The sequence below is a fragment of the Bos grunniens genome, chromosome 22, assembly GCF_055505025.1.
Source record: "Bos grunniens cultivar Pamir isolate PY7600 chromosome 22, Bosgru_T2T1.0, whole genome shotgun sequence".
Classification (NCBI taxonomy): domain Eukaryota; kingdom Metazoa; phylum Chordata; class Mammalia; order Artiodactyla; family Bovidae; genus Bos; species Bos grunniens.
In genome coordinates, this window is record NC_141186.1 from 59,782,858 (window position 1) to 59,806,515 (window position 23,658).

The 23,658-nt window shown below is 67.1% G+C and overlaps 1 protein-coding gene across 1 annotated transcript; it reads left to right on the plus strand.

The window, feature by feature from the left end:
- Positions 1–801: 801 nt before the first annotated feature.
- Positions 802–1,787, plus strand: DNAJB8 (DnaJ heat shock protein family (Hsp40) member B8). The gene has a single exon (XM_086368828.1). The coding sequence runs from the start codon at positions 1,041–1,043 to the stop codon at positions 1,734–1,736; it is 696 nt and encodes a 231-aa protein (XP_086224954.1). The 5' UTR covers positions 802–1,040; the 3' UTR covers positions 1,737–1,787.
- The last annotated feature ends 21,871 nt before the right edge of the window (positions 1,788–23,658 follow it).

A 23,658-nucleotide genomic window follows, 5' to 3' on the forward strand; every position in this document is an offset into this window, starting at 1 on the left:
CAGGGCGGGCGGGGGCTGCTCCCCCAGCACCGTCCCAGGGAAGGCCGGTGGGCCTTGCTGTGTTCTCTGCCCCCCCTTTGCTCTCAGTGCGTCTCTCTCTTTCCCAAGGACTCCTGCTGTGCATTTCAGACCTGCCCAGGCAATCTAGGGTGAGCTCTAATTGCATACGAAGAAACGCCCTTCCCCAATAGTAATACGAACACATCCACAGGCTCTGCGGCTGGGATGGGGCCACTGTTCGACCCACCGCGCTCCCTGGCCTGCCCTTCCCACAGGTATTGAGCGGAACGCCCCTTCCAGGGTGCCCTCCACCGCGCCCCAGCACCTCCCTCCCTCTCCCACCTGCTGTGTGACCTTGAGTCTGATGCCACAAGTCTCTGAGCCTCATTCATTCAAAGAACGTGTGCTGTCAGCCAAGCGCGGTCTGAGATGCTGACACACACCCCTGCCTCCACGGGGCTCGTCTCAGACGACCTGAGAGGCCCACGCAGCTCCAGCAGAAGGAGCTCCAGTCCCGACCCCACCCAGCCTCTGGGCTCAGTCCACTTGCACCCCGGGGGGCCTCACGCCCCTCCCTGACCTCCAGCACAGACCCCGGGGCCCACCTCCGGAGGCTGGTCCTGTCTCAGCCCCTGGGGTTCAGCCCTGGCGGCTCCAGCAGCCTGAGCTCCGAGTGTGGACCCCCAGGCGTGGCCTCCTGCGCAGGGCCGGCCCGTGTACCAGGCCCCGGACTGCAGGGACCGGGCTCTGCCCCGCCCAGGCCCGATGTCACAAAGGGCCGGGCGGCTCTGCGGGGGGCCTTGTGGCCGAGGGGGGCCCCCAGCGGCACTGCCTTCCCTCCCCCCGCCCCTCCAGCGAGGCGCCCACCCGTCCCCCTGCGCTGGTACTATGAAAGGGTAGTCGGCCGGGCAGAGCCGCCCCGGAGCCCGAGTCCAGCCAGGCCCCCGCTGAGCGACCCGCACTTGCCACTGGTGCCCCCACCCACCGGCCACCCGGGCCCCGGGCCCGCGTCTCCCCGCCGCCGCGCCCCGGCCCTCGGCATGGCTAACTACTACCAAGTGCTCGGGGTGCAGGCCAGCGCCTCCCCGGAGGACATCAAGAAGGCCTACCGCAAGCTGGCCCTGCGCTGGCACCCCGACAAGAACCCTGACAACAAGGAGGAGGCCGAGAAGAAGTTCAAGCAGGTGTCCGAGGCCTACGAGGTCCTGTCCGACTCCAAGAAGCGCTCGCTGTACGACCGCGCGGGCTGCGACGGCTGGCGGCTCGGCGGGACCGGCTCCCCGCACGGCAGCCCCTTCGGCGGCGGCTACACCTTCCGCAACCCGGAGGACATCTTCCGTGAGTTCTTCGGCGGCCTGGACCCCTTCTCCTTCGACTTCTGGGATGCGCCCTTCGGCAGCGAGCGCGGGGCCCGGGGCCACGGGCTGCGCGGGGCCTTCTCGGCCGGCTTCGGCGAGTTCCCCGCCTTCATGGAGGCCTTCTCGGCCTTTGACAGCCTGGGCCGCGGGGGCGCCGGCCGGACCACCTTCTCGTCCACGTCCTTCGGCGGCTCCGGCTCGGGCGGCTCCGGGTTCAAATCGGTGATGTCGTCCACCGAGATCGTCAACGGCCACAAGGTCACCACCAAGCGCATCGTGGAGAACGGGCAGGAGCGCGTGGAGGTGGAGGAGGACGGGCAGCTCACGTCGGTGACCATCAACGGCAAGGAGCAGCTCAAACGCGTGGACAGCAAGTAGGCGCCGCCCGTGCCCGCCGCCCGGCGGTGCTCAATAAACGAGCTAAGTGAGCTTTGGGCGCGGTGGTTCGCTTGGGGAGCCGGCGGGGCGGACGGCAGAGGCCAGGGGATGGGTCCGGCATCCGGCGCACGCTGACCTCACCAGGGCACCGAGCGGCCTCCTGGCTGGCACCTCCTGCGCCTGCGTGCGTGTCCTTGCGTGTCTGTGCATGCGTGTCCGTTCGGGTCCATGCGTGCGTGTCCGTGAGTGCAGGTCTGTGCGTGTGTGTCCGTGCGCACGTCTCCGTGCCGGCGCCCGTGCGTGCGTGCCCGCGTCCGTGCGTGCATGTCCGTGCGTGCGTGCGTGTGTGCGTGTCCGTGCGCGCATGTCCGTGTCCGTGCGCGCGTGTCCGTGCCCGCGCCCTTGCATGCGTGCCTGCGTCCGTGCGCGCGCGTTGTCGGGGTCGTGAGGGTCATGACGGCCGCCCGCCTGCCCAGCCCACGGCCTGGGGCCCCTAACCACCACTGGTTAGGTCCGCCGCCGGCCGCGGGGGCGGGGTGCACTGCTGGCTTCAGCATGAAGATATCAGGCCTCGCCCTGAGATCCTGGCGGCCCGGCCCTTGTCCCCCCCATCCCCGCCACAGGGCAGCACCCCAAGATCCCTAGGGGCCCGCGAGTCCCCTCGGGTGCTGCAGGGCCCTGGGCAGGAGCACACAGCAGCTGACCTGCTGCCCCTGCAGGCTCAGGCCTCCTGGGTCCAGCCCTGCAGAGCCCCGGGGCCGGGCCGGCAGCTGGAGGCCCCCTAACCGAGTTAGGCGAGGGGCAGCGGAGCCCCATGGCACACAGAGGGTCGCACCGCGGCTCCCAGCCCTGCAGCAGGGCTGACTTCATCAAAGCCCCCACGACAGCATTAACCACCCGACCTCTGCCCCCGCCGACCTGCTAACTTCACCAATTACCGGCTGAGCGTGGCTGCATCAAGTGGGCCTGCTTAGCCCTGACAGCTGCCTGGCAAATCCAATTACGGGCCAGCAGCCCACCGGCGGGCGCAGGGTCCCGGGGCTGGGTGGTCGCAAGGCACGGGCGTTCACAGACATCCCATGGACCTCGCCTTGGTGTCTCCCCCGACTCATAGGCCTGTTGGAGTGGTCTCCTGTTCCAGTCCCTTCGAGTGGATGGAGCCAGGCAGCGGCCAGACCCAGCTCAGTGGGCTGCACACCCTCAGCCCCTCTCTGATCCTAAGCCCCTCTCTGCATCCTCTTCTTGGCCTGGAGCCCCATCTGACAGACGGCCGAGCTGAAGGCCAGACAGACTCGCGGGAGGCAGGCGGAGAGGGGCCTGGGGGGAGGGTTCCGGGCACGGCGCGGCCCGTGCAAAGGTCCTGAGGAGGAGATAGCGAGGCCCTCCCATGCTCACCCCCGCACGGGGCCCACGTCTGCTCGTGGCTCATCCAGACACTGCCCCAGCCTCCTCCCTTCATACCACTGTCATCCCCGCAGCCGGAAGGCTCTTGTGAAAACCTGAGAGGTTCGTGAGACACTCAAAGGGAAAGTCAGGTCCTCGGGGTGGCCACGGAGGCCCCCACGACCTCCCTGGCTCCCCGGCACACCCTGTGCTCCAGCCCCTGTGGTCTCCTCCCGCTCCTGCACACTCACCAGGGGGACTCCTGCCCCAAGACCTCAGCGCGGGCCATGCCATGCCAGGAACCCTCCTCCCGGGCCTCTGTCTCCCCGCCGCCCCTGGGTCCCCGCTCACCTCCCCACCCTCCCCTCCCTGCAGCCCCCCTTCCTGAAATGGGACTTTTGCACAGACCGACCCGGTTCCTGAAACACCCTGCTCTACCCAGGCCTCTCCTGCCACCACACCCTCAGGGAGACCTCACACCCCCTCTCCCACACGTCTCTCCTGGGTCCCCACATTCCTCTGGGCCCCTGACTGTCCGCTACTGCTGGGTGGACATGACGGGGTCTCAGCATTGCCCCTCGGGCACCAGGTTCAGTGACGCTGGAGCCTTTATGAGCGAGGGCAGCAAAGCCCTGGGGAGGGACGCACCAGGCTCGCAGGGCAGGTCTGCAGCCTCCGACCACGTGTAGTCTGAGGCCACCTGGGACCCTGATGGCCCGGGTTCTCCCCCAGGGCTCTGGCTTCTCCATGGATGGGAACGGGCCATGTTTTCAGCCCTACTGAGCCCCCCAGTGGAGAAGGCGATGGCACCCCACTCCAGCACTCTTGCCTGGAAAATCCCATGGGCGGAGGAGCCTGGTAGGCTGCAGTCCATGGGGTCGCTAAGAGTGGGACACAACTGAGCGACTTCACTTTCACTTTCATGCATTGGAAAAGGAAATGGCAACCCACTCCAGTGTTCTTGCCTGGAGAATCCCAGGGACGGGGGAGCCTGGTGGGCTGCCGTCTGTGGGGTTGCACAGAGTTGGACACAACTGAAGCGACTTAGCAGCAGCAGCAGCAGCAGACCCCCCAGGGCTCCTCCTGTACACTCTCCCCAGAGACTCTCACTGAACCCCCAAAATAGGGACGGCCACTTGCCCCCATTTTACAGATGGGGAAACTAAGGCTCGGAGACCGAGAGACGTGGATGAGGTCGCCTATCTGTACTGGGAGCCCGTCTACCCCCCTCCTGCTCCTCTCGCCCTGCACCCAGGCCTGGGGTGGGGTGGGTGCGGCCCGGGCAGCCTCCTGCCTGCCCCCCTCCCCTGGCCAGTCGATGTTATCGCAGCTGATTTAATTTCAAAGACGGATTGAGCTGTGGCGGGAGGGAGAGCAGCTAATCGCAGCCGCCATCTGCCCCGTTGTCATGGGGATGGGCTCCCAGCAATCGCGCAGGGGCTGGACCCAGATAAGGGCACTGGAGTGGGCGGGAGGGGGCTCCGTCGGCAGGCAGGGGCGGGCAGGACGGTGGGGATGAGGGGGGACCCAGAGACCCTCAAGGAGCAGGGCCTTGGAGCCAGGGGAGAAGCTTGAGGGTGCCCAGGCGGGAGAGACGAGGCAGTACCGGGGGCAGCGGCTCGGGGTAGGGCTGGTGGGGCAGAGACCACCCCGTCCAGAGCCCGGCTGAGCCCAGCTCCAGCCCCAGCGTGGCCCCCGCTGCAGCCCGCTCTGCGCTGCCCTGGGAAGAGCTGGGTGTGTTCAGGCCTCCCTGGTCTGCCCCCTCTGCCACAAAAGGGCCACAGACCCCAGGGTCCCTCCCTGGCCAGGCAGGGGCCCAAGCTCGGTGCAGAGCAGCGGCCAGCGCCCTTGGTCTGGCCTCTAGGACAGTCGCGTCATCACGACTCCTGTCGTCAGGGATGGCCTCCCGCTGCAGCTGGCGGTGGGGAGCTGCCGAGCACCCACTGCATGCCCGTCCGCCGCATGGCACCCCGCCTCCCGACCGCCCTGCGCTCTTACAGCCCAGGAAGGAGCCCCACGGCAGCTTGTCAACAGATGCTGGCCCGCCTTCCCAGGGTCCTGGCCTTGGGGGCGCAGGGACAAGTCGTGGGGCTCTGCTGCCTGCCTGCCCGCGTGCCGTCCCGGCTGAGACCTGGCCTCGGATGGGCCTGTCCCGGGGCAGCCCGCCCCCTGACCCGCACAGTAAGGCCCGGCCCGCCCCCTCCTGGGCCTCTGCCCCTCGACAGGGGCCCCTCCCCAGGAACCTGCTGTGTGGGGGGAGCCCCGGCACCCTGCTCCCTGCGCGGACCTCCTGCAGACCCTCCCTTACTGTGCACCTCTGCATCAGGACTGCAGGTCTGGATGCCCTCAGCGGCCACCAGGAGTGTCCTGAGGACCCGGGGGGCGCCGTGGGGCCCGGGAGCCTGAGCGCCTGCCCGGGGTGGCCCTGCCCGCCAACCACACCGTGCTGTCACCAACCCCCCCAAGCAGGAACCTGCACCACCGGCCGCTTGAGCCCCCAGGCGCCGTGGTTATGCCTGCGGTCACCCGAGCCGCCGCTCAGGAAACCCCTGGGGTCGTGGGGTTCCGGGGTGGCAGCAGAGGTATGTACCAGCTACTTTCCGCTGCAGACGCCAGGCGGCCCCGGGCCGCCCCAGACCTGCAGACGCCTGCCCGCCCCAACCCCCACCTCCGGCCAGGCTGCGCCCGCACCCACCGTGTCCTTCCAGCCGTCCTCCCAGGCCCCCGGTTTCTCCTTCCTTGGGATCCTGGGAACCAGCCACTCGCAGGTTGCTGAGTGTCTCCCCCTCGACTTTCAAGAGGCCGGCTCCTTGAAGGCAGGGCTGGGTCCTGCTCTGTGTCCAGTGTGCCCAGCGCGGCGGTGACCGCAGGGCTGAGCACTTTCCCTGCGGCTGGAGGAGACAGAGCGGGTGTCCCGGGGCCCCCGTGGCTCCAGGAGGGGCCGGGTGGGCCGCCTGGGCCCCTTCCCTGCACTGCGGGATCCCGCGTGCCCACCCTGCCCCCCTGGCCCCAGAGCCCGGATCTCCCGTCCAGCCCCTTACTGAAAGCAGAGCAAGAGCGTTAATTGCAAGAGACTGATTCCCATACTTGTTTTAAATTGATATTTAATTAAAAAGTTAATTATTAATTAAGCTTATCGATTGCCTGCCAGTTGCTGGCTGGGCACGGCTGGCTGGCAACATCACCCTGCCTGCGAGTGTCTGTGGGTCTCCGTGAGCCAGGCCAGCATCTCTCAGCCACGAATCCCGCTGCTGGGTATCCTTCCGGCGGGCCGGCTGGCTCAGGAGCCTGGGTGCTGCCTGACCCAGGGTTGGCCCTGCCTGCTGTCTAACTCTGTCCTGGGCTGCAGCCCGGAGCCACGGAAGCTGCTCGCGACTTGTGCTGAACGAGGACGTGACGTCACCCTCCCCAGGCCTGCCCTGTGCCAGGCCCCTGCCAAGCGCTGGTCCCTCTGGCCTCCCGGCTGCCCACCCAGACCCCCGAGGGTCACCTGGAGTCCTTGCCTTGCAGACTCTGCTTCCTGCGGGCTCCGCGGCTCTAAGCCCTCTGCCCTGGGCTCAGCCTTGCAAGCCTGCTCTTCCTGGCAGAGGTGAGGGAGGTGTGGGTTGAGTGCTCCCTGCAGGGGGCACACGCCCAGGCCCCGAGGCGGCGGCTTCTGCTGAAGGGACAGCAGCTATGGGAAGGCCTGGGTCACCTCCGAGGGCCCTGTCTGCTCTGAGATGGGAGGACGGCTCGGCAGGGGGAACCAGGGGGTCCTGGGGGCCTGTTGAGTGTGACATGCGTGACAGGCAGCCATGAGCTTGGGCTCAGGAGAAAGGTCAGGAGTGGGGTGAGCAGTCACCCCCAGTGCCATCGCCACCACCACAGACTCGCCGCACTCACTTAGGGAGGATGGGTTTGCACACCCGCTGCGCCACGGGCAGGGCGCCGCGTTATGTCGACTCTGTGACGAGCAGAGTTCATTCTCACCTGTGAGGGGACTGCCGTCTAGAGGAAGAGAGGTTTTGACCGGTCATCACGGAAACTGAGCCGGCGGGGGGCGGGGGGGCCACGGGGGACAGACAGGATGCGGGGAGACCTGGGTTCATTTGCCCCGGACTTGAAAGTGAGAAAAGGCTGCCCCAGGGCAGACGGGGGTGCGGGCGTGTGCATCGGGCAGCGTGCCGGTGTTGCCACGCGCCAGCAGCGCCGTGGAGACCGTCCCGCAGACCCGTCTGATGGCCCAGGTCGCCCTTCCTTGCCCAAGAGCTGCTCTGACCTAGCTTGAGGACGCCTGCAGGACCTGCTGAGCCCCTGTGTGCACGAGCGCTGCAGGCAGACGGACGAGCCTTGCCTGATGGGGTGAGGGCTACAGCCACGCCCCGCTCGTCTCCGGGTGGACGGGCCTCAGCACACCCCTCGAGGTTTCTCAGCTGGCCTCCCCGGGGTCCGTAGCCCACTGACCACGGAGCAGCAGCTCCTCCTCCAGCTCGCTTTCCCCCTTGCCTGGCCTTGTTCCCCACCCCAGGCTGCCCCTGTTCCCCGGGACCACTTCCCACGACTCCGTCCTGCACGCAAAACCCATTTTCCAGGCAGATCTGAGGGCCGCCTTGCCCAAGGCCCGTGCTGAGCTGAGGGAAGCCCTGTCCGGGGGACTAAGGGCTCCTCTGTGGCCATCCCCATGGGGCTCCGGGCCCTGAAGTGCGGGCACCACAGCTGTTCCCTGGGCTTCGGGGCCCCAGAGGTCTGCGGGTCAGGGTCCTGGCAGGAGAGGGGTGACACGGGAAGCAGAGCAGAGGATCAAATGAAGGGACTCTCGCAGGCGTGGTGACGTCAGAAACAGCAGGAGGCCCGAGACGCAGCCAGGCCTGGGCCCTGCTGAGACCGGGGGTCCCGAACAACCTCGCTCCCGGGCAACCTCAGTCTGCCTGGCTCTTGGCGCCAGAAGCTTGCCATGTGCCTGGACAGCCCTCAGCTGCAGCGGGCCTCGCCTGGGTGACTGTGGGCCAGGAGCCCCCTCCCCAGGGTCACCGTTTCGTGTGCCACTCTCATGGCAGGCAGGGAAGGGGTTCAGACAGGGCTCCTGTGTGGCCCCTCAAGGCTGGTGCCAGAAGCTGGGACAAAACTGGCCCAGACCCCAAGCCACCCTTGAGTGGGTGGGGTCTGGGCCACCCCCTTCTTAGCCCAGCCGACCTGCACATGCCTTATCTCAGCCATCCATCAGGGCCACCTAGACTAACCAGTCCTGCCAGAAACCGGATCTGGGCATGGAGGCCCCTCCCTGAAGGTGTGTTCAGGAGAGCCCCCCACCTTCCAGGGTCTCTCCGCCAGCCTGAGCAGAGGGTGGGGGCCTGGGGTGGAGGTGTGGGCCGCCCGGCCTGGCCTCCCCAACCCTCTCCTGTGACAGGCAAGGGGGAGTCTGGGCTGGGACCTATGCCCCTCTCCCAGCCATCAGAGATTGGGTGCAGGAGGGTGGAGTGGGGCTGGACACACCCGAGGCACCCTGGGAGGGATCTCATCTCCGTTTGTTGGTCACATCAGGCCCCCCGACTTGCAGGGTCTTCGCCCTCCTCAGGCAGCCTTGGAGGGTGGCCTGCCGATGTTCCCGCCTCCAGACAGGACACAGAGGTCCGTGCCCAAGTTCACAGGCGGCAGAGGGCACACACACTTCACCCTTTGAAGATGAAGTCCTAGGAGTGAACTCTCTGGACCAGAGCTTCCTCGGAACTACCCGCGTGATTGGGATTGACAAACCGGGTGCCGTTGGGGTGCCCTCAGGGGTGCCCCTGGGAGGGGTCCCTGCCCACTGCCCGGCTGGGCTGCCCAAGAGGACCGACTCCTCTGGTGGAGGGTCCCAGACCCCGAGCACCAGGCCCATGCGTGGTGGTCATTTCTGCAGCTTCTGGCATGAATCCCAGGACAGCATCGGCTGGGGCTACAGGGCGGACGCAGTGACCCCGAGCACCCGGGCGGCTCAGCGCCTGATCCCACCCAGGAATGTTCCTGCTCCCGGCCTGGCCTCGGGCCTGACTCCTGACACCGGGCAGTAAATAACTTTCCATTTGATCACCTCTCTCCTGGTGCCTCTGGCTCCGGGGAAAGTGGGCGTGTCCCCAGGCCAAGCTGGGGCTGCGGTCGGAGTCATCAGCCTCCGCGGCCCGAGGCCACGCGCTCATCCTGGTCACCTGGCCACCTACCCTCAAAGCACAGATGGGAAGACTGAGGCGGGGGCGGGGCGGGCCGCAGTGCACAGGGAAGGCGGAGGAGGGCCGTCCGCGGGAGGGATGGGGGCTGGTCCCCAAATGTGCTCCCACCGCGCAGGGACGACTCGGGGGTCTTCTGCCGGGAACGCGAGGAGACAGGCCCAGAGACGCCCGCCCCCGGCCCGGGCTGCCCAGCACCAGGCAGATCCGGTTCCGGCGGACGATCAAGCGGGTCTGGGGCCGCCCGGCCGCCCGGGTCAGCTGGGGAGCGGGCGCGCGCCGCCAGCGGGCATCTGCATGACAAAGCGCGGCGCCGGTGGGAGCGGCAGGCCGCCCACCAGCCCGCGGCCGCAGCTGCCCGCTAAGCCGCCGCCCCGCGCCCGCCGCCCGCCCGCCCGGAGCTGGGGCCCGCCGAGCCGGGGCGGGGCGGCACGCGAGCCCGGCGCTCAGCTGTGTTTGCTCGGGGGGCGCTGCGCGGGGCGGGACAAAGGCCGGTCGGCCCGACCCCGCAGGTGGCGTGGGGGAGGGGAGGCCCGCAGGCCCCAGCCGCCGAGGCCGTCAGGTCGGGCGTCGCCCCCCCACCGCCGCCCCTCCACTGCCGTCTACACTCGCGCCCCCCCACCCGCGCGTCCACGTCCATGCCGGGCGGGACGTTGGAGGTCGTGTCCCAGTGGGCCCCTGCTGCAGCCCCGAAGCCGGGAACCAGCTCTCTTCGCCTCTCCATCCCGGCCTCCAGGGGCCTGGACCAAGCCCAAGCGTCTCTCTGCCCCCTCCCTCTGCCGGGGGACCTTCACCGTCCTCCCAGCCCCACTGCGGCCTGGTCGGCCCCTCACCCCTGCCTGGACCGCCTTCCTGGGCCCCCACCTGCGGCCCTAGCAGCAGCCAGGAGGCTCCTGTGGACCCCAGGCAACCTCACCTGTGCCCAGCTCCACACCTCCCCTGGCTCACCTGACTCAGGGGAAAAGCTGAAGCCCCCACAGCCCCCAAAGGGCTCATCTCCCTCCCACCCTGCCCCAAATCCTCCCACTTCAGCCTGGTTATTCCTGGAGCGGCCAGGCCCCAGGACCTTTGCACTGCCCTTTGCCCTGCCCTTTGCCCTGCTGGGTCACTCCACCTGATGCCTGTTTGCCTCTTGGTCCATTCTCTCTCCTCGGCCTTCTGGACACACGGCAGTCCTGTGTGGTGGCCACTCACTCATTCCTTTCCTGCTCCTTGTGGAGGGTAAGGCACCAGGGTGGACACTCTCTCATCCGCCACTACGACCCCTACTGTACCACTGACTCGGGCACACGGAGGCGTCCAGCAGTCGGCTGCTGGATGTACCTTACGGCACGGGTCCTCCAGGCGGCCCCTTTCCAGGTGGATGCGCTGAGGCGCAGGGAGAGCGGGCGACCTGCACAGGCTCACACAGCAGCAAGTCTGGGAGGCAGGACCCGAGCCCAGGCCCCAGCTTCCCTGGCGGCTCAGATGGTAAAGAATCTGCCTGCAACGCGAGAGACTCAAGTTCGATCCCTGGATCAGGAAGACTCCCCTGGACAGAGGAGCCTGGGGCTACAGTCCAAACATTTCGCTGTTCACTTCCGAGGGGGCGCTTGAACTAGAGGACCACCGGCTGTTTTTGGCCCTCAGAACAGTTTCAGGGAAAGTACAACTGGTTGTGGCTATTTTTAAAAAATCGAGGTTTTGTGTCAAAACCCAGATCGCCAGTTTTTCTTGGCGAATTGGAACCTCTGGCCACACTGGGTGCTCAGACCACCAGGCTGCTCCCAGGCCGGCCGGCAGACCCCCGCCCTGCCCGGGCCCCCCTCCTGGGCCCTCGCCCTTGCAGTCCCACTGCCTGGAATCCTCTCCCAAGAGCCATTCCTTGGCCGCCTCATTCTTGTTGCCAAGGCAGGTTTCGGTCCAAATGACCCCTCCTCAGAGAAGCCCGCCCTGATTATCTGCCATCGCGCTCCATCTCTTTGATGTATGCTGTCCCTTCCCAGTGGAATGGCATTCCTGGGAGGGCAGGGCCCGGGTCAGGCTCGCCACACCTGTCCAGGACAGCGCCTGCCCCGCGGGCACTGGGTGCATACCTGGTGACTGACCGAATGAGTGAGTGAGGGGCTGGCCCGCAGCGCCCCTGGTTCTGGGCACTTCTCGGAGCTTGGGGCTCACACCCGTGCCCCCCAACCCCAGCAGACCTCAGCAGGAGCTGCGTTGGGCAGCACAAGGGTCAGGCCTCAGAGTGTCTGCTCTGTGACCACCTCTGCAGGCTGGGGGAGCCTCTTCCACTTCAGCCCCAGCTCCCCGGCTCCCGAGTCTTCCAGGCCGGCACTGGGGGGTCAGTGCCAGGGTCTCCCGCCCGCCTCGCTCCTGGTCCGGCCACACTGCCTTCAGGAGTAGAGGGGCCGCAGGGGCTGGCCACTTATGCAGGCTTGCTCGAGACCCCCTGTGTGACCTTGAGCAGCTCACCTGGCTCTCCACTCCCCCATGTGAACTGGGACCCCCGCCCGCCCTGCCTGAGACCCGTGCTGGTTCCTGGGTCACGCAGGGCCGCCAGCACCCAGTGGGAACTTGGGATGAGGGTGCCCCCGGCCTGTATGCAGCCTCCCCAGGCTGGCGGGCTCCTGGAGCCCAGCCCATGGTGGTCACTTCTCCCTGTGGGCCGCAGGCTGACTGGGTACCCGTGTGCTCACTTGTGTGTGGTCCTGGGTGACTTGTGACTATGGGTGGGAGTGTGTGGGAGTGTGTGTGTGTGTGTGTGTGTGTGTGTGTGTATGAGTGTGAGATGGTGGGGGTGAGGTGCCTGGAGTGGCCAGGCCAATCCTCCCCAGCCAGGGGCAGGTGGGTAGGAGCGGGCTCTCCGGCCTTGCAGGCAGCCCTGGAGGCAGGAGTCTGCCGGGCCCTGCTGACCAGGGCTGGCCAGTCCGCCTCAGCCGGAAGGGACTGGTTGGTGTCGGGGAGGAGAGCTGGACCCCAGGGCAGCCGGTTCCCAGGCCGGGCCCTGCTGGTCACGCTCCAGGTCCCAGGCCCGGTGCCCAGGAGGGAGGCTGGACCCTGGTGTCGGGCACTGCAGCCCCGGGGGCCCCCTCTGACCCTCCCACTGGGGAGGCGCCCACCCACCTCGTCCTCCCCCTTGGCCATGCCTGGCTTCCCGCCCACAGCAGCACATTCTGATGGGGCCCGCTGAGGGCAGGGGCCTCTCACAGCACTGCCCGGTCCAGGCACCACTCAGCTTGCACGCAGCCCTCCACGTCTGCTGGCCGGAGGAGAAGCTTGCACCTGAGGAGATGCCCCATTTTCAGATGGGCCCTGAGGGATGGGCCCTTCTCCTACCCACCTAACTCCACGCAGGAGCTGTTTCTGACCCCCAGCCCCTGAGCAAATGGGATTTCTGCAGCTCCCCCACCCAGGAATCCGGCCTTGGGTGGGGGGTGCGTCCGCTGTGCGCCCCTGGAGGTGCCCACCTGGCCGCTTCTGAAGCGTCGAGCCTGGACACAGAGAGACCGCGTGACACGGAGACCCACGCACACACGGGGAGCCGACTGGCCGGCAGCTGCGGCCTGGGACCCAGACCCGGAATGCCAACCAGGAACCCCCAGCCCCAGCCGGCCTGAGCGTCACCCCGATTGCCCGGCGGGTGACCAGCCAGCCGTCCCCCTTCGGGGCTGGCGCAGGGAGTGGCTGTGCGGCCTGGCACACTCGTGGAAGGGTAGAAGCAGTGTGCAGTCTCCATGCGTGTGTCTGTGACCAGGCCCCTCCCTCCGCGTGAACGTGTGTGACGCACGGCCACACCGCATGGCACTCCCGGCCGTGCCCCCGGCACTGGGCCCTGAGTCGGGGGCCCGGGCTGCCCACCTCGGGAGCTTTTGTCCGTTTCTGAAGTGACAAGGGACGGACAAAAGGGCTTTTAATTAAATCAAAGGAGGAAGCGGGCCGCCCGGACCGCTATTACGTTACCAAACGCGAAAATGAAAACTTATTTTTAAAGCTCTGGTATTAATTTGAGATTATTCAGATAGTTAATTAAAAGTGCAGCATGTGTTAAATATTATTTCAACAAAGATTATCATCGGGTCTCCATGTAATGTGATCTGCGGGCTTGGGGAGCGCTATGCAAATGCTGTGTGGCCGGGAGGAAGGGCCCGCGGGGCTGGGTGAAGGCCACTCGCTCCCACTCCCCGCAGAGGGTGGCGTCCCAGACCCACCTGCGCTGGCGGCCAGGCGCCCCTGTCCGGGCCTGGGGTGACCGGGGGACCGCGACCCTCTCGGGCCTGCCGGGCAACAACAGGACCCCCACAGCCGTCCAGGTGGGGCTCGGGCCTTCAGGGGACCTGGGCGCACAGCTGTGGGTGTGTGGGGTGTGCATGAGGGTGCTGGCCAGGCCTGTGGGTGTGTCTGGGCCCTGGTCCGTCCATCTCTTGCACACGTGCCCCATGCACAGGACATGCGTGTTTGCACCAGGCAGGGGGCGGCCCCGAGCACGCCTGTCCCCTCTCGGAGCCCCAGCTGTGACTGGGGGTCGTGGTGGGGGCGCGCCTCGCGGGGAGGATCACTGGGGTCCGGGGCGTGAGGCACACGCCCGTCTGCACACAGCATCGTCAGCCTGCGTGGAGCTTGAGCCCCAAACAGCCAAGTTTAAAGAAAGTGAGGCTGACATTCAGGTTTTGTTTAACCTCGTGTGTCCAAAAGAGTGAGTGCTGGTTCAACAGGTGACCCGTGTAAACACTGCTGGCCGAGGTGGCCTGTGTTCGCTTTCCACACTAAGCCTGGAGGTTGGGGGGTGCGGGCCCTGCAGGCACCCCGGCCGGCCGGCCAAGCGTTCAGGTGTCCCCGCCAGCCGCCTCAGCGCCGGCCTCGGAGGCGCGGGCCGCTCCTGCCCTCTGTCGGCGGCCGGCGGCAGCGCGGGGCCCGCGGCTCGCCCCGCCAGTGGGTGTCTCCCCGCCCGCGGGCGCCTCAGTGCCATTTCCCACCAGGGGCTGTGGCACGCTCGGGAGGGCAGGGGCTCAGAGAGGGCCTGCCACCCACCCGGGATCACACAGCACGAGGCAGGGAGGGCCCCAGCTCTGCCCGCCCAGCCGGGACCCCCACGGGCCCTCAGCTGTGAGCAGCGTGTGTCTCTGAGGTCTCCCGCACAGCCTGGGCACAGGCAGTGCCTAGTAAATCCATCCCAGGCACGGTGCCATGCCAGGACGCGCCAGCCCCAGGGCCCGGCTCAGTGCCCTGGGTCTCAGGCCGACGGCTCCCCTGGTTTGCGAGGACCTCGCTGACCGTCCCCTCCTCATCACCCTCGGGGCCCAACACGAGCCTGCGTGTTCACGACTCTTGTCTCTCGCCTCCCCTCTCCTGGGCTGGCAGCGCCTCGCCGGCCACCCCCAGCCTGGCTCAGCGCCTGGCCCCCCGGGGAAGGAGCAAGAGAGCCGCGTCAGGAGGGGACGCAGCTTGCCGGTCACCGGGAGCATCAGACACCACTAACCTCATACCCCAGCCTTCTACAAGCAGCCACTTACTCAAGAGAAGTCACACTCAGGTTCACCTAAAAATTCAGCGGCTTATTCACAGTTGCCCCAAACTGGAAACCACCTGACTACTCCCCAGCTGATGGACACGCAGATGTGCAACCTGCTCAGCGACAAAGGGAACGACTGTCCACATTACGGACGGTGGATGACCCAGAGGAGGAAACGCGGCCTCGGGACATTCGAGACGACGCACGACTGTGCGGACAGAAACCTGGCCCCGGCAGGAGGGGCCACGGGCGCCTGCGGGATCTGGAGGGCGCGACTCGACCGTAATGGACCGAGTGTGTTTCCTCAGACTAACAAGCCGTGCATGCGAGAGGGGCACTTTTCCTGTATGCAGCTGGCAGTGATTTTCAAAAACACAGCTAGTTACAGACTTTCAGAGTCTTGGAGACACCCAGACCCCCCACCTCTGGTCCTGATGGTGAACTTTGCTCCTGCAGCCTGGGAAAGCGAAGGAGGGGGTGGCCCCCGCCCCCTGCGCAGGCTTGCTCCCCACGACCAGGCGGGCCGGGGGTCCGCAGAGGCGCGACCGCGGGCCTGGAGGGCCCCAGCAGCGGCCCCACGACTCCTGCCCACGAGGCCATTGGTGGAGCTCACTGTCTTGTCCTCTGTACATTTTTCACGTGTTTGAACCAGTTCCCTAATAAACACGACAAATACTGGAGTGATTTACAACAAGAACAGCACGACTCCCTCTGCAGAACCCCGCCGGCCTCTCCTGCAGCCCTGGGAGCCGAGAGCCACCGTGGGCTGGCGCAGCGGGCGGCGGGGGCCCAGGCCAGGCCGCGCGCGAGTTTCTGGGTGTCCCCGTCCCCGCCCGCCGTCGCCAAGGCTCCGCGCGCACTCTGACCCGCAGCCCCCGGGGGTGGGCGCCGGCTCCCCACCAGAGAGGACCAGATGGTGTGGGGCCACTGCTGAGGAGGCTGGGAGGCTGGGAGGATGGCGTTAGCCGACTGGAGCCACAAGTTACACGCCGGGAAGCTCCCCAGTGAAAGCAGACAGTTCAGTGGTTTTCATGTGTTGACAACACGGTGCAACCGCCACCACGGTCTAAATTGAGGACGTTTTGTCCCCAGAAGGGAGCCACACCCACAAGCCCCCACTGCCATCCGGCCAGGTCCCCCGGCCCCTGGCGACCACAGGCTGCTGTCTACAACTGTGGGCTTGCCTACTCGGGACCCTTCTGGAAACGCCATGACCCAGCGTATGCCTTTGCTGTCCGGCTTCTTTCACTGAGCCTGTTTCCAGGGTTCATCCTTGTGGAGACTGTGGTGCTGTAGTTGCTAAGTCCGTCCGACTCTCGCGACCCCATAGACTGTAGCCCACCAGGCTCTGCTGTCCATGGATTCTCCAGGCAAGGATACTGGAGTGGGTTGCCATTCTCTTCTCCAGGGGATCTTCCCCACCCAGGAAACGAACCTGGGTCTCTTGCACTGCAGGCGGATGATTTGCCAACTGAGCCGTGAGGGAAGCCCACGTGCAGCCTGTATCCTATTTAATTCCACGTTTCACTTCTCCCCTCATCAGCTGATGGAATCGGGTCCTCTCCACTCTTCTGCTGTCCTGACTCACACTCGCTTTGGATGTTTTCAGCTCTCTCTGGTGCAGGCCTAGGAATGGAATTGCTGGGTCATATGGTAACTTTATTGCTACTTTTTTTTTAAACAGCTTCCCTGTGATATAACACACACCACAGTTCACTCTGTGTGTGTGAGTCTGTGGCTTCAGAACAGTCACAGAGCTGTATGCCATCCCCACGATCAGCTTTAGGTCCTTTTCAGCACCTGGAAGAGAACCCTGTCCCCCATGCTCTCCGCCCTCTTCCTCCCATCCTCTCCTGGCCTGAGGACACGCCCTCTGTCTGCATGGAGCCGCCTCTGGGCAGCCCACGCGTGGGGAGTCACGGAACTCGGCTCTCTCAGCGTCTGGCTGTTCCTCCTCCCTGCGGTGTTTTCCAGGCCCATGCACGCAGCACCCGCGCTGCCCGCCTCCGCGACCACCGTCATCACGAGTACCTTCAGGTGAGCGTGTCTCACGGGGTGACGTCCTGTGTGGCGTGTGGCTGCACCCAGCATGTGCTGTTTACCGCTTCATCAGCTGATGAAGGTCAGCTCCCACTTTGAGGCAGTCACTGTCTCTTTCTAGGAGACCCCCGGCAGCGGCTGCGGAGCAGGCGGTGGTCACCTGCTGCGAGCCCCTCCACCCTCACCACTCCCCAGGAGGGCACGTCCCGCCAGTCACTCATCTTGCGGGCGCACCTGTTCCAGGCCTCACTGGGCCCACATCTGCTTGTGCTGTTCAAAGTGGGGTGCTGGGGGCTGTGGGGTCTGGGAACCGGCCACGTGACCCTGGGGGCAGGCGGCCCGTGGAAGCTGCAGGAAGGACCTGGATGCTTACTCTCCCTGGAGAGAGGCTGGACTGGGACTCACAGATTTGAGGCCAGGGTGGGGGTCGTCCCCGCCCTCCTGGTGCCCCTCAGAGGGGGCAGGCCGTTCCAAGATGCCCCGAGGACCCAGGCAGCGTGCAGGGAACTCCGGTCCTGTTATTGGTCAAAGGAATCAATGAGGCGACGAGCCTCAGGCAGTGGCCGACAGCAACTGGGGTGTCTCGGGATGCGGGGTGAAGGCGGGGTGGGCTTCTCAGAGGTGCTGGCCGGGGGACGCCGCCCCGCAGGTCAGCCCTGGGGGTAGGGAGCTGCAAATGTAGACTCGGGGCCCCCGGTATCCCCCCGGGAGGGGAAGCCCATCTCAGCCAGGGTCGGGGGGCGGATCGCCAGTGTCTGGAGGCTTGTAAGCAGAGGCTGCAGCAGTGAGCCCCGCCTGGCCTGGGGGGCTAGGGTGTGCAGGCCAGGTGACATCCTCGCTCTTGAGCACATGGTGTCTGCAGGTGGGCTGGGGAGGGGTGCTCGGGGCTCCGGGGGCGGCCGGGCCCTCCATCCTGTGGAGAGATAGGCGAAGGCTGGCGGGCTGCGCCCGGGAGGAATGCGCCTGCCTCGGGCTCGTAAACCTGCTCCTCCCGCCCGTGTGCTGGATGAGGTCATGCAGAGGTCACCGTCAGGAGAGGCTGGCACAAGGTGAGGCGTCCAGCTCCAGGCTGCTCACTCCCCGGGGTGCGGGGCCCGCGGTGGGCCAGCTCCAGGCTGCTCACTCCCCGGGGTGCGGGGCGCACGGTGGGCCACCAGGCAGTGCAGGATGGGCGGGGAGTGGAGGTGAGCATGGCAGGTCTCAGGGCCACACATGGCCAAGAGCCCAAGGTCATATTCTTGGGGCTCCCAAGGGTACTGCCCAGAGGCCGCACTGAACACAGGCCCTGAGCCCTTGGGGACGGCAGAGATGCGGGCGAGACCGCTGACCCATGGCTGTGCTAGGGCCACAGCGCCGTGGCTGTGGGTGGGCCTCGGCCTGGCCCAGGCAGGCTAGGTTCACTCAGACCGTGTGCGGACAGGGAGCGGGCCTGGAGAGGGTGGAGGGCGTGCCGTGGCCCCTGTGCCCTGCCTGCCGGGGACAGCCTGGGATGCCCGGCCCGGCGACCTGGGTGTGGTGCCCCCTTGGCGTCTGTGCCCGGGCTGTCATTTTCTGCTCCCCCGGTGGAGGGTGCAGAATTGGAGGCCATGGGGACCCAGCGTTTCTCTCCAATGGGCCCAGTCTGGGTCCCCGCCTGGGCCTGGCTGGTGGGCCTGGCGGGGCGAGTGGAGGCCCGGAGGCGGGGGTGCCGTGAGCTGTGGGCACGGAGCTGGGAGCCCTCGGGGGACAGGCTGCCCCTCGGAGCCATGACGGGCATGTAGGGTGGGGGCACCAGGAGCCCCCGGAGGCCGCTCTCCCCTGGGGAGGCCGCCCCCCCGCCCGCCCCCCTCTGCCACCTGCCCGCTTGAGGCCGCCTCCAGCAGAGCCGCTCTCCTGTGTGCAGTGAGGAAGGAAATTGCAAATTAATCTTTATTTCCATCTTGGAAGAAAATCTTAATTCTCTGCATGGAAATGATCCCCGTCCTCCCAGGGAATCAATTACGGGCTTTCACTGCAGTCAGCCCCAGCCAATCGGAGCAGGGCTGGCCCCAGGCCCCGTGCCCCACCCTCCCCCATCTCTGGGGCTGCCCCTGGGGTGCATCGGCGCTCAGGGTGCCCCAGCCCCTCTGCGCGTCTCTCAGAGTCCGCCCCGCTGTCTCTCCTGGGGTCTGTCTCTCTCTCTCCTGCTATTTGTCTCTGTTCGTCTCTCTCTGTCTCTGCAGCCCCCCCGTTCCCAGCACCCAGGGGGCATCTGAGCTGCAGCCTCAAGGGTGGGCCTGGGTCCCGGCTCAGCCCTGCCCCCAGGGTGGCCTCAGGAGCCGCCAACGTCCACACTCGTGCCTGTGGGCGCCTCAGGCTGGCCGCTCCAGTCCAGGCCTGGCCCCTGGCTCCGCTGTGAGGGTTTCCGGCCGGGGGTGGGTGGGGGGCGCCCTGCTGGCCCGACAGCCTCAGTGTTTCCACCCGAGATGTGGGCACCTCCGGGGGGGTCCCCTCCCAGCGCCTCCGCCCACCAGGAGATCTTGTCTCTCTATCAGTGGCGCCCTGTGACTCTGACAACTGTCTCTCCTTATCAGCGGCCCACCCGGCGTCCACCCACGCACCCAGACCCTGCTCTGTGCTGGGACCTGCCCTGGGGGGCAGAGGACCCCCGTCTGCCTCTGTTTCCCCGTGAGGAAGGGGCCCAGGAAGTGGGGCGTCTGCTCCCCAGTCTGTCCCCGGCTGGAGCCCCCCTACGCCCGGCAGGTACCGGGGTGGGGGCGCCCGTCACCCCAACTCCCCCGAGGCCTGAGAGCTGGAGGCCCACATCTGATTGAGGGTGGGCTGCTTCAGGCCAGTCTCCGCCCCTCGCACAACAATCTGCCCACCCTGTCTGCCCCCCGGGGGGCCCAGCCACCTCTGCCAGATTCGCCTTGGCTGAGCATCTCCAGTCGTGTCCAGACCCCCTCCACCCTCCCCCCACCGGCCCTGCAGAGCATGCCCCGATTTCCTTCCTCTCCCTTTTGGCCTTGCCGCCCCCTACCCCACACCCCTGGGTGCCACGTCTCCTGGAAGCCGTGGGGCTGGGCTCACCACGCCCCGGAGTCCCACACCCCTTCCACGTGGGGTCCCACCATGGGGCGGATGTCTGCCCCCAGGTGCCAAGGACGGAGGCCACGCGGGCCCCCCACCCTGCCTGGCTGCAGCCCTTCCTTCTGGGCCACCCGCCCATCCACCCGACAGGTCCTGCCCACACAGTCCTGGACGGGACTCTGGGCTGAGGCAGGCTGGACGGGACAGGGCCCGCCTGGCACGGGCACCAGGGGTCGGCGCGCTCGGGGCCCGGTTGGAGGCCTTGGGGAAGCTGGGCCCCGAGGGCCTGCCTGGGGCTCCAGGGAAGCCTGGGTCCTGCGTCCACCTGGTCCACCTCCCCCGTCCCTAGACGGGGTGGACAGCCCCCCGAGGCTGCAGGGTGCGGCTGTGGCTGGGGGGCAGGTGCCCTGCTGGGTGGTGGCTGTGGGAAGCTGGGTGCCGGGCTGAGTCTTTGGGTGCCCCCAGGGGACGAGGTGGGAGGCTGGTCTCCCGGCCGCCCTTTATCTGCAGCCCAGCTGTGGCCGCAGGAAGCGGCCGTTTCTCTCTGCTGAGCTGTCTCCCCACCAGACCCGGTGATAACGGAGGAGGGGGATGGCGTTGAGCAACATCCCGTGGCCGCACGACCTCTAACCTGCTGGCCCGGGGGGCTGGGGGCACACAGCAGGTGCTCAGTAAGTGCGCAGTGAGCAGCCAGGCATCTTCCCAGCCCTGTCCCCTCCCTCCCCTTCCTCCCTGGGACTCGGCCTCAGCCTGCACGACCCCCACCCCCTGCCCGGCTCCGCCCCACTGGCCCATCACGAGCCCGCCCTGGGGGTCCTCTTCCAACCCGAGAGGCCCCTGCTCCCCAGGAAGGCCTGGGGCTTGGTGAGGGGTGCCCAGAGCTGATGGGAAGTTGGAGGTGGGGGGCTTCTCTTGAACGCTGAGCTGACACTCTCGCAGCCTTTGCGGCTGTGCTCCCACCTCCCTGCCCTGCCGCAGGCCCAGGGCTGGGGTTGGCTGCCCCAGGGGCATGGTACCCCATGCCTGGCACCCCATTGCCTGGCTGCCTCCCAGCCATTGCGCCCTTACCCTGCCTGAGCTGGCTGATGAGTGGCCCTGCTCCGTTATCAGCCAAACGCTAATTACTGTCTTTAATCAGGACTGCTTGTGTGGAGGCTCCCAGGGGCCCAGCCAGGGTGAGGGATATGACCTCACCCCACCTCACGCAGCCAAGGGGGACAGATACGGCTGAGTTTGGAGCTGGGAGGCCGTGACTAGGACTGGCCTGAGCCCCCAGAGGGAGCCTGGAAATTCCAGCCGCTGTGAGGAGGCCTGGGCCCCCTCGGGGAAGCTCGGGTGTGTGCAGTGGGGCGGTGAGTCCCCATGCCCACCCCACCAGGCCCCAGGGACAAGCTGGCCCGGAAAAATGGTGTCGCCCTGTGCGCGCCGGACCTGACACCCGCATTGTCATCCCACTCCCACGACACGCCAGACCCCCAGCCTGAAGGGCAGGGCCCCCGGACGGGCCACCCCCCGACATGGGCCTGCGGGCACGCGCCGGCCGGGCAGGAGCTGGCAAGGACAGAGCTGCCCCCTTGCCTACCCTGGCCCCCAGGGCTTCCCGTCGACGAGACTTTATCTGTCAAAACTGTATTAACCCAGAAGCCTGTTTCCATCAGAGTCTCGATTCCAGAGACGCTTCCAGATAAGCCTTATCGCCTGGCTGGTGCATTAGCCCCGCCAGCCAGCCAGGGGCCTGTGGATCGCAGCCACCCCTCCCGCCGAGCGAGCCTGTGGCAGGACGCCCGCCCCCGGCCCGTTCCCTGCAGGCAGCTCTTTCTGAGGCTGCAGAGGAGGCGTTGGGGCAGAGTGGGGGCCTCTGGGGGCGTCCAGACCCTGGGTTCAAAGCCCAGCTCCACTGCGCACAGGCGGCCCCCACTTCTAAACTGGACCCTGCTTCCCAGGGCACCCGGTGGGCGGGGGTTGCAGATGCCACTGGCTGCTGCAGGGCCCTCTCTTCCTGAGACGCAGAAGGTCTGGGGGTGTCCGGAGCCACAGGAAGCGGGGACTGCCCATGAGAGCACAGGGCGCCAGCCCCCAGCTGCCCGCCTGCCCGCCAGCTGCGCTCCCCCTCCCAAGGCTGTGCCCAGCTGACGCAGCTGGGGCGCTCGGGTTTCGACCGATGCCAGGCCTGATAGCGTCCCCTCCTGGGCCGCGGGCTACGCAGGCAGGCACGCTGCTCCGGAGCTGCACACCGTGGCCGGGGGCCCCCGCCCTGTGGCTCAGCGTCCCTGCCCGAGTCCACCTCCCACCCGGGGTCACAGGGCCTCTCCCTGAAGTCACCCCCTGGGGACCCCGTCCTGGAGAGATGGCTGCAGGCAGGGATGGAGGCTGAATGGGAGCGGGGCCCGGAGTCTGGCCGGTGGTGGGGAGTTGGTGACATTCTACAGGGGCTTCCCGACTGGGATGTGGGGGCTGGGTCTGGACTCTACCTGCCCGCCTGGCCCTCTGCTACCGTCCTGGACACGGACCTCCCACCCAGCACAGCCATGCGCACAGGTCCACAGCACCCTGCCCTCCTAGGGCTGTGGCTCAGGGCTGACCAGGCCCTAGTCACCTGATCACAACCTGTCCCTGGTAATACTTTTAATGCCGTGTTTGCAAATTATAGCATGATGCACAGATTACCAGGGTAAAAGGGAGGCCTCTGTGTCTACCTGCAGGCCAAGTCCAGGGTCACTGGAGCATCTGCCTGTCCTGCAAACGTCTGTAAATGCCTCGATGCCCTGTGATGCGTCTGCAGGGACGGCTGGGCTGCAGGGGGCAGAGGAGCCGGGCTGGGGCTCTGTTGGGCTCCGAGGGCTCTGTGGGGTTCAGAGGGGGCTCTGTTGGGCTCTACGGGTCTCTGAGTGGCTCTGCAGGGGCTCTGCGGGGTTCTGTGGGGATCTGAGGGGCTTTGCGGGGGCTCTGTGGGGTTCTGAGTTCTGAGGGGGTTGAGGGCCTCTGCGGGGCCCTGAGGGGCTTTGCGGGGCTCTGCTTGGGCTCTGAGGGGCTTTGCGGGTCTCTGAGTGGCTCTGTGGGGATCTGCGGGGCTCTGAGGGGGCTCTGCGGGGCTCTGGGGGGTTCTCAGGAGTTCTGAGGGCCTCTGTGGGGCTCTGAGGGGCTTTGCGGGGCTCTGTGGGGCATGAGGGGGCTCTGTGGGGCGTGAGGGGGCTCTGTGGGGCTCTGCGGGGTGTGAGGGGGCTCTGTGGGGTTCTGAGGGGCTCTGCGGGGCGTGAGGGGGCTCTGAGTGGCTCTGTGGGGCTCTGCGGGGTGTGAAGGGGCTCTGTGGGGCTCTATGGGGTTCTCAGGAGTTCTGAGGGGGCTCTGAGGGCCTCTGCGGCGCCCTGTGGGGCTCTGAGGGGCTTTGTGGGGCTCTGTGGGGTGTGAGGGGGCTCTGTGGGGCTCTGAGGGCCTCTGCGGGGCTCAGCGCCCGGCCTGGGAGCTCCTGGTGCCGGTGTGTGGGGGCAGCCCCCGGCCTGCCTCCTGCCCTGTGGCACTGGCCTGGCCCCCGCAGCTCCGATCCCCATGGGTGTTCCTCCGGGAGGTGCCCTCCGGGACGTGGCTGCTCCCTCAAGGTCCAGGGGACCCCGGGGCCACCCAGGCTGCCAAAGGGCCTGACGCTTCACGGACACCCTCAGCCCACTGGGTGCTGAGTCTGGGTCCCTCCCGTGGCCCCAGGCCCATCAGGAGCCTCGGCACTTCCTGACGTTCGCCTTGGGAGGGAGGGGGCGCCCGTGAAAGCAGAGGGACCAGCATG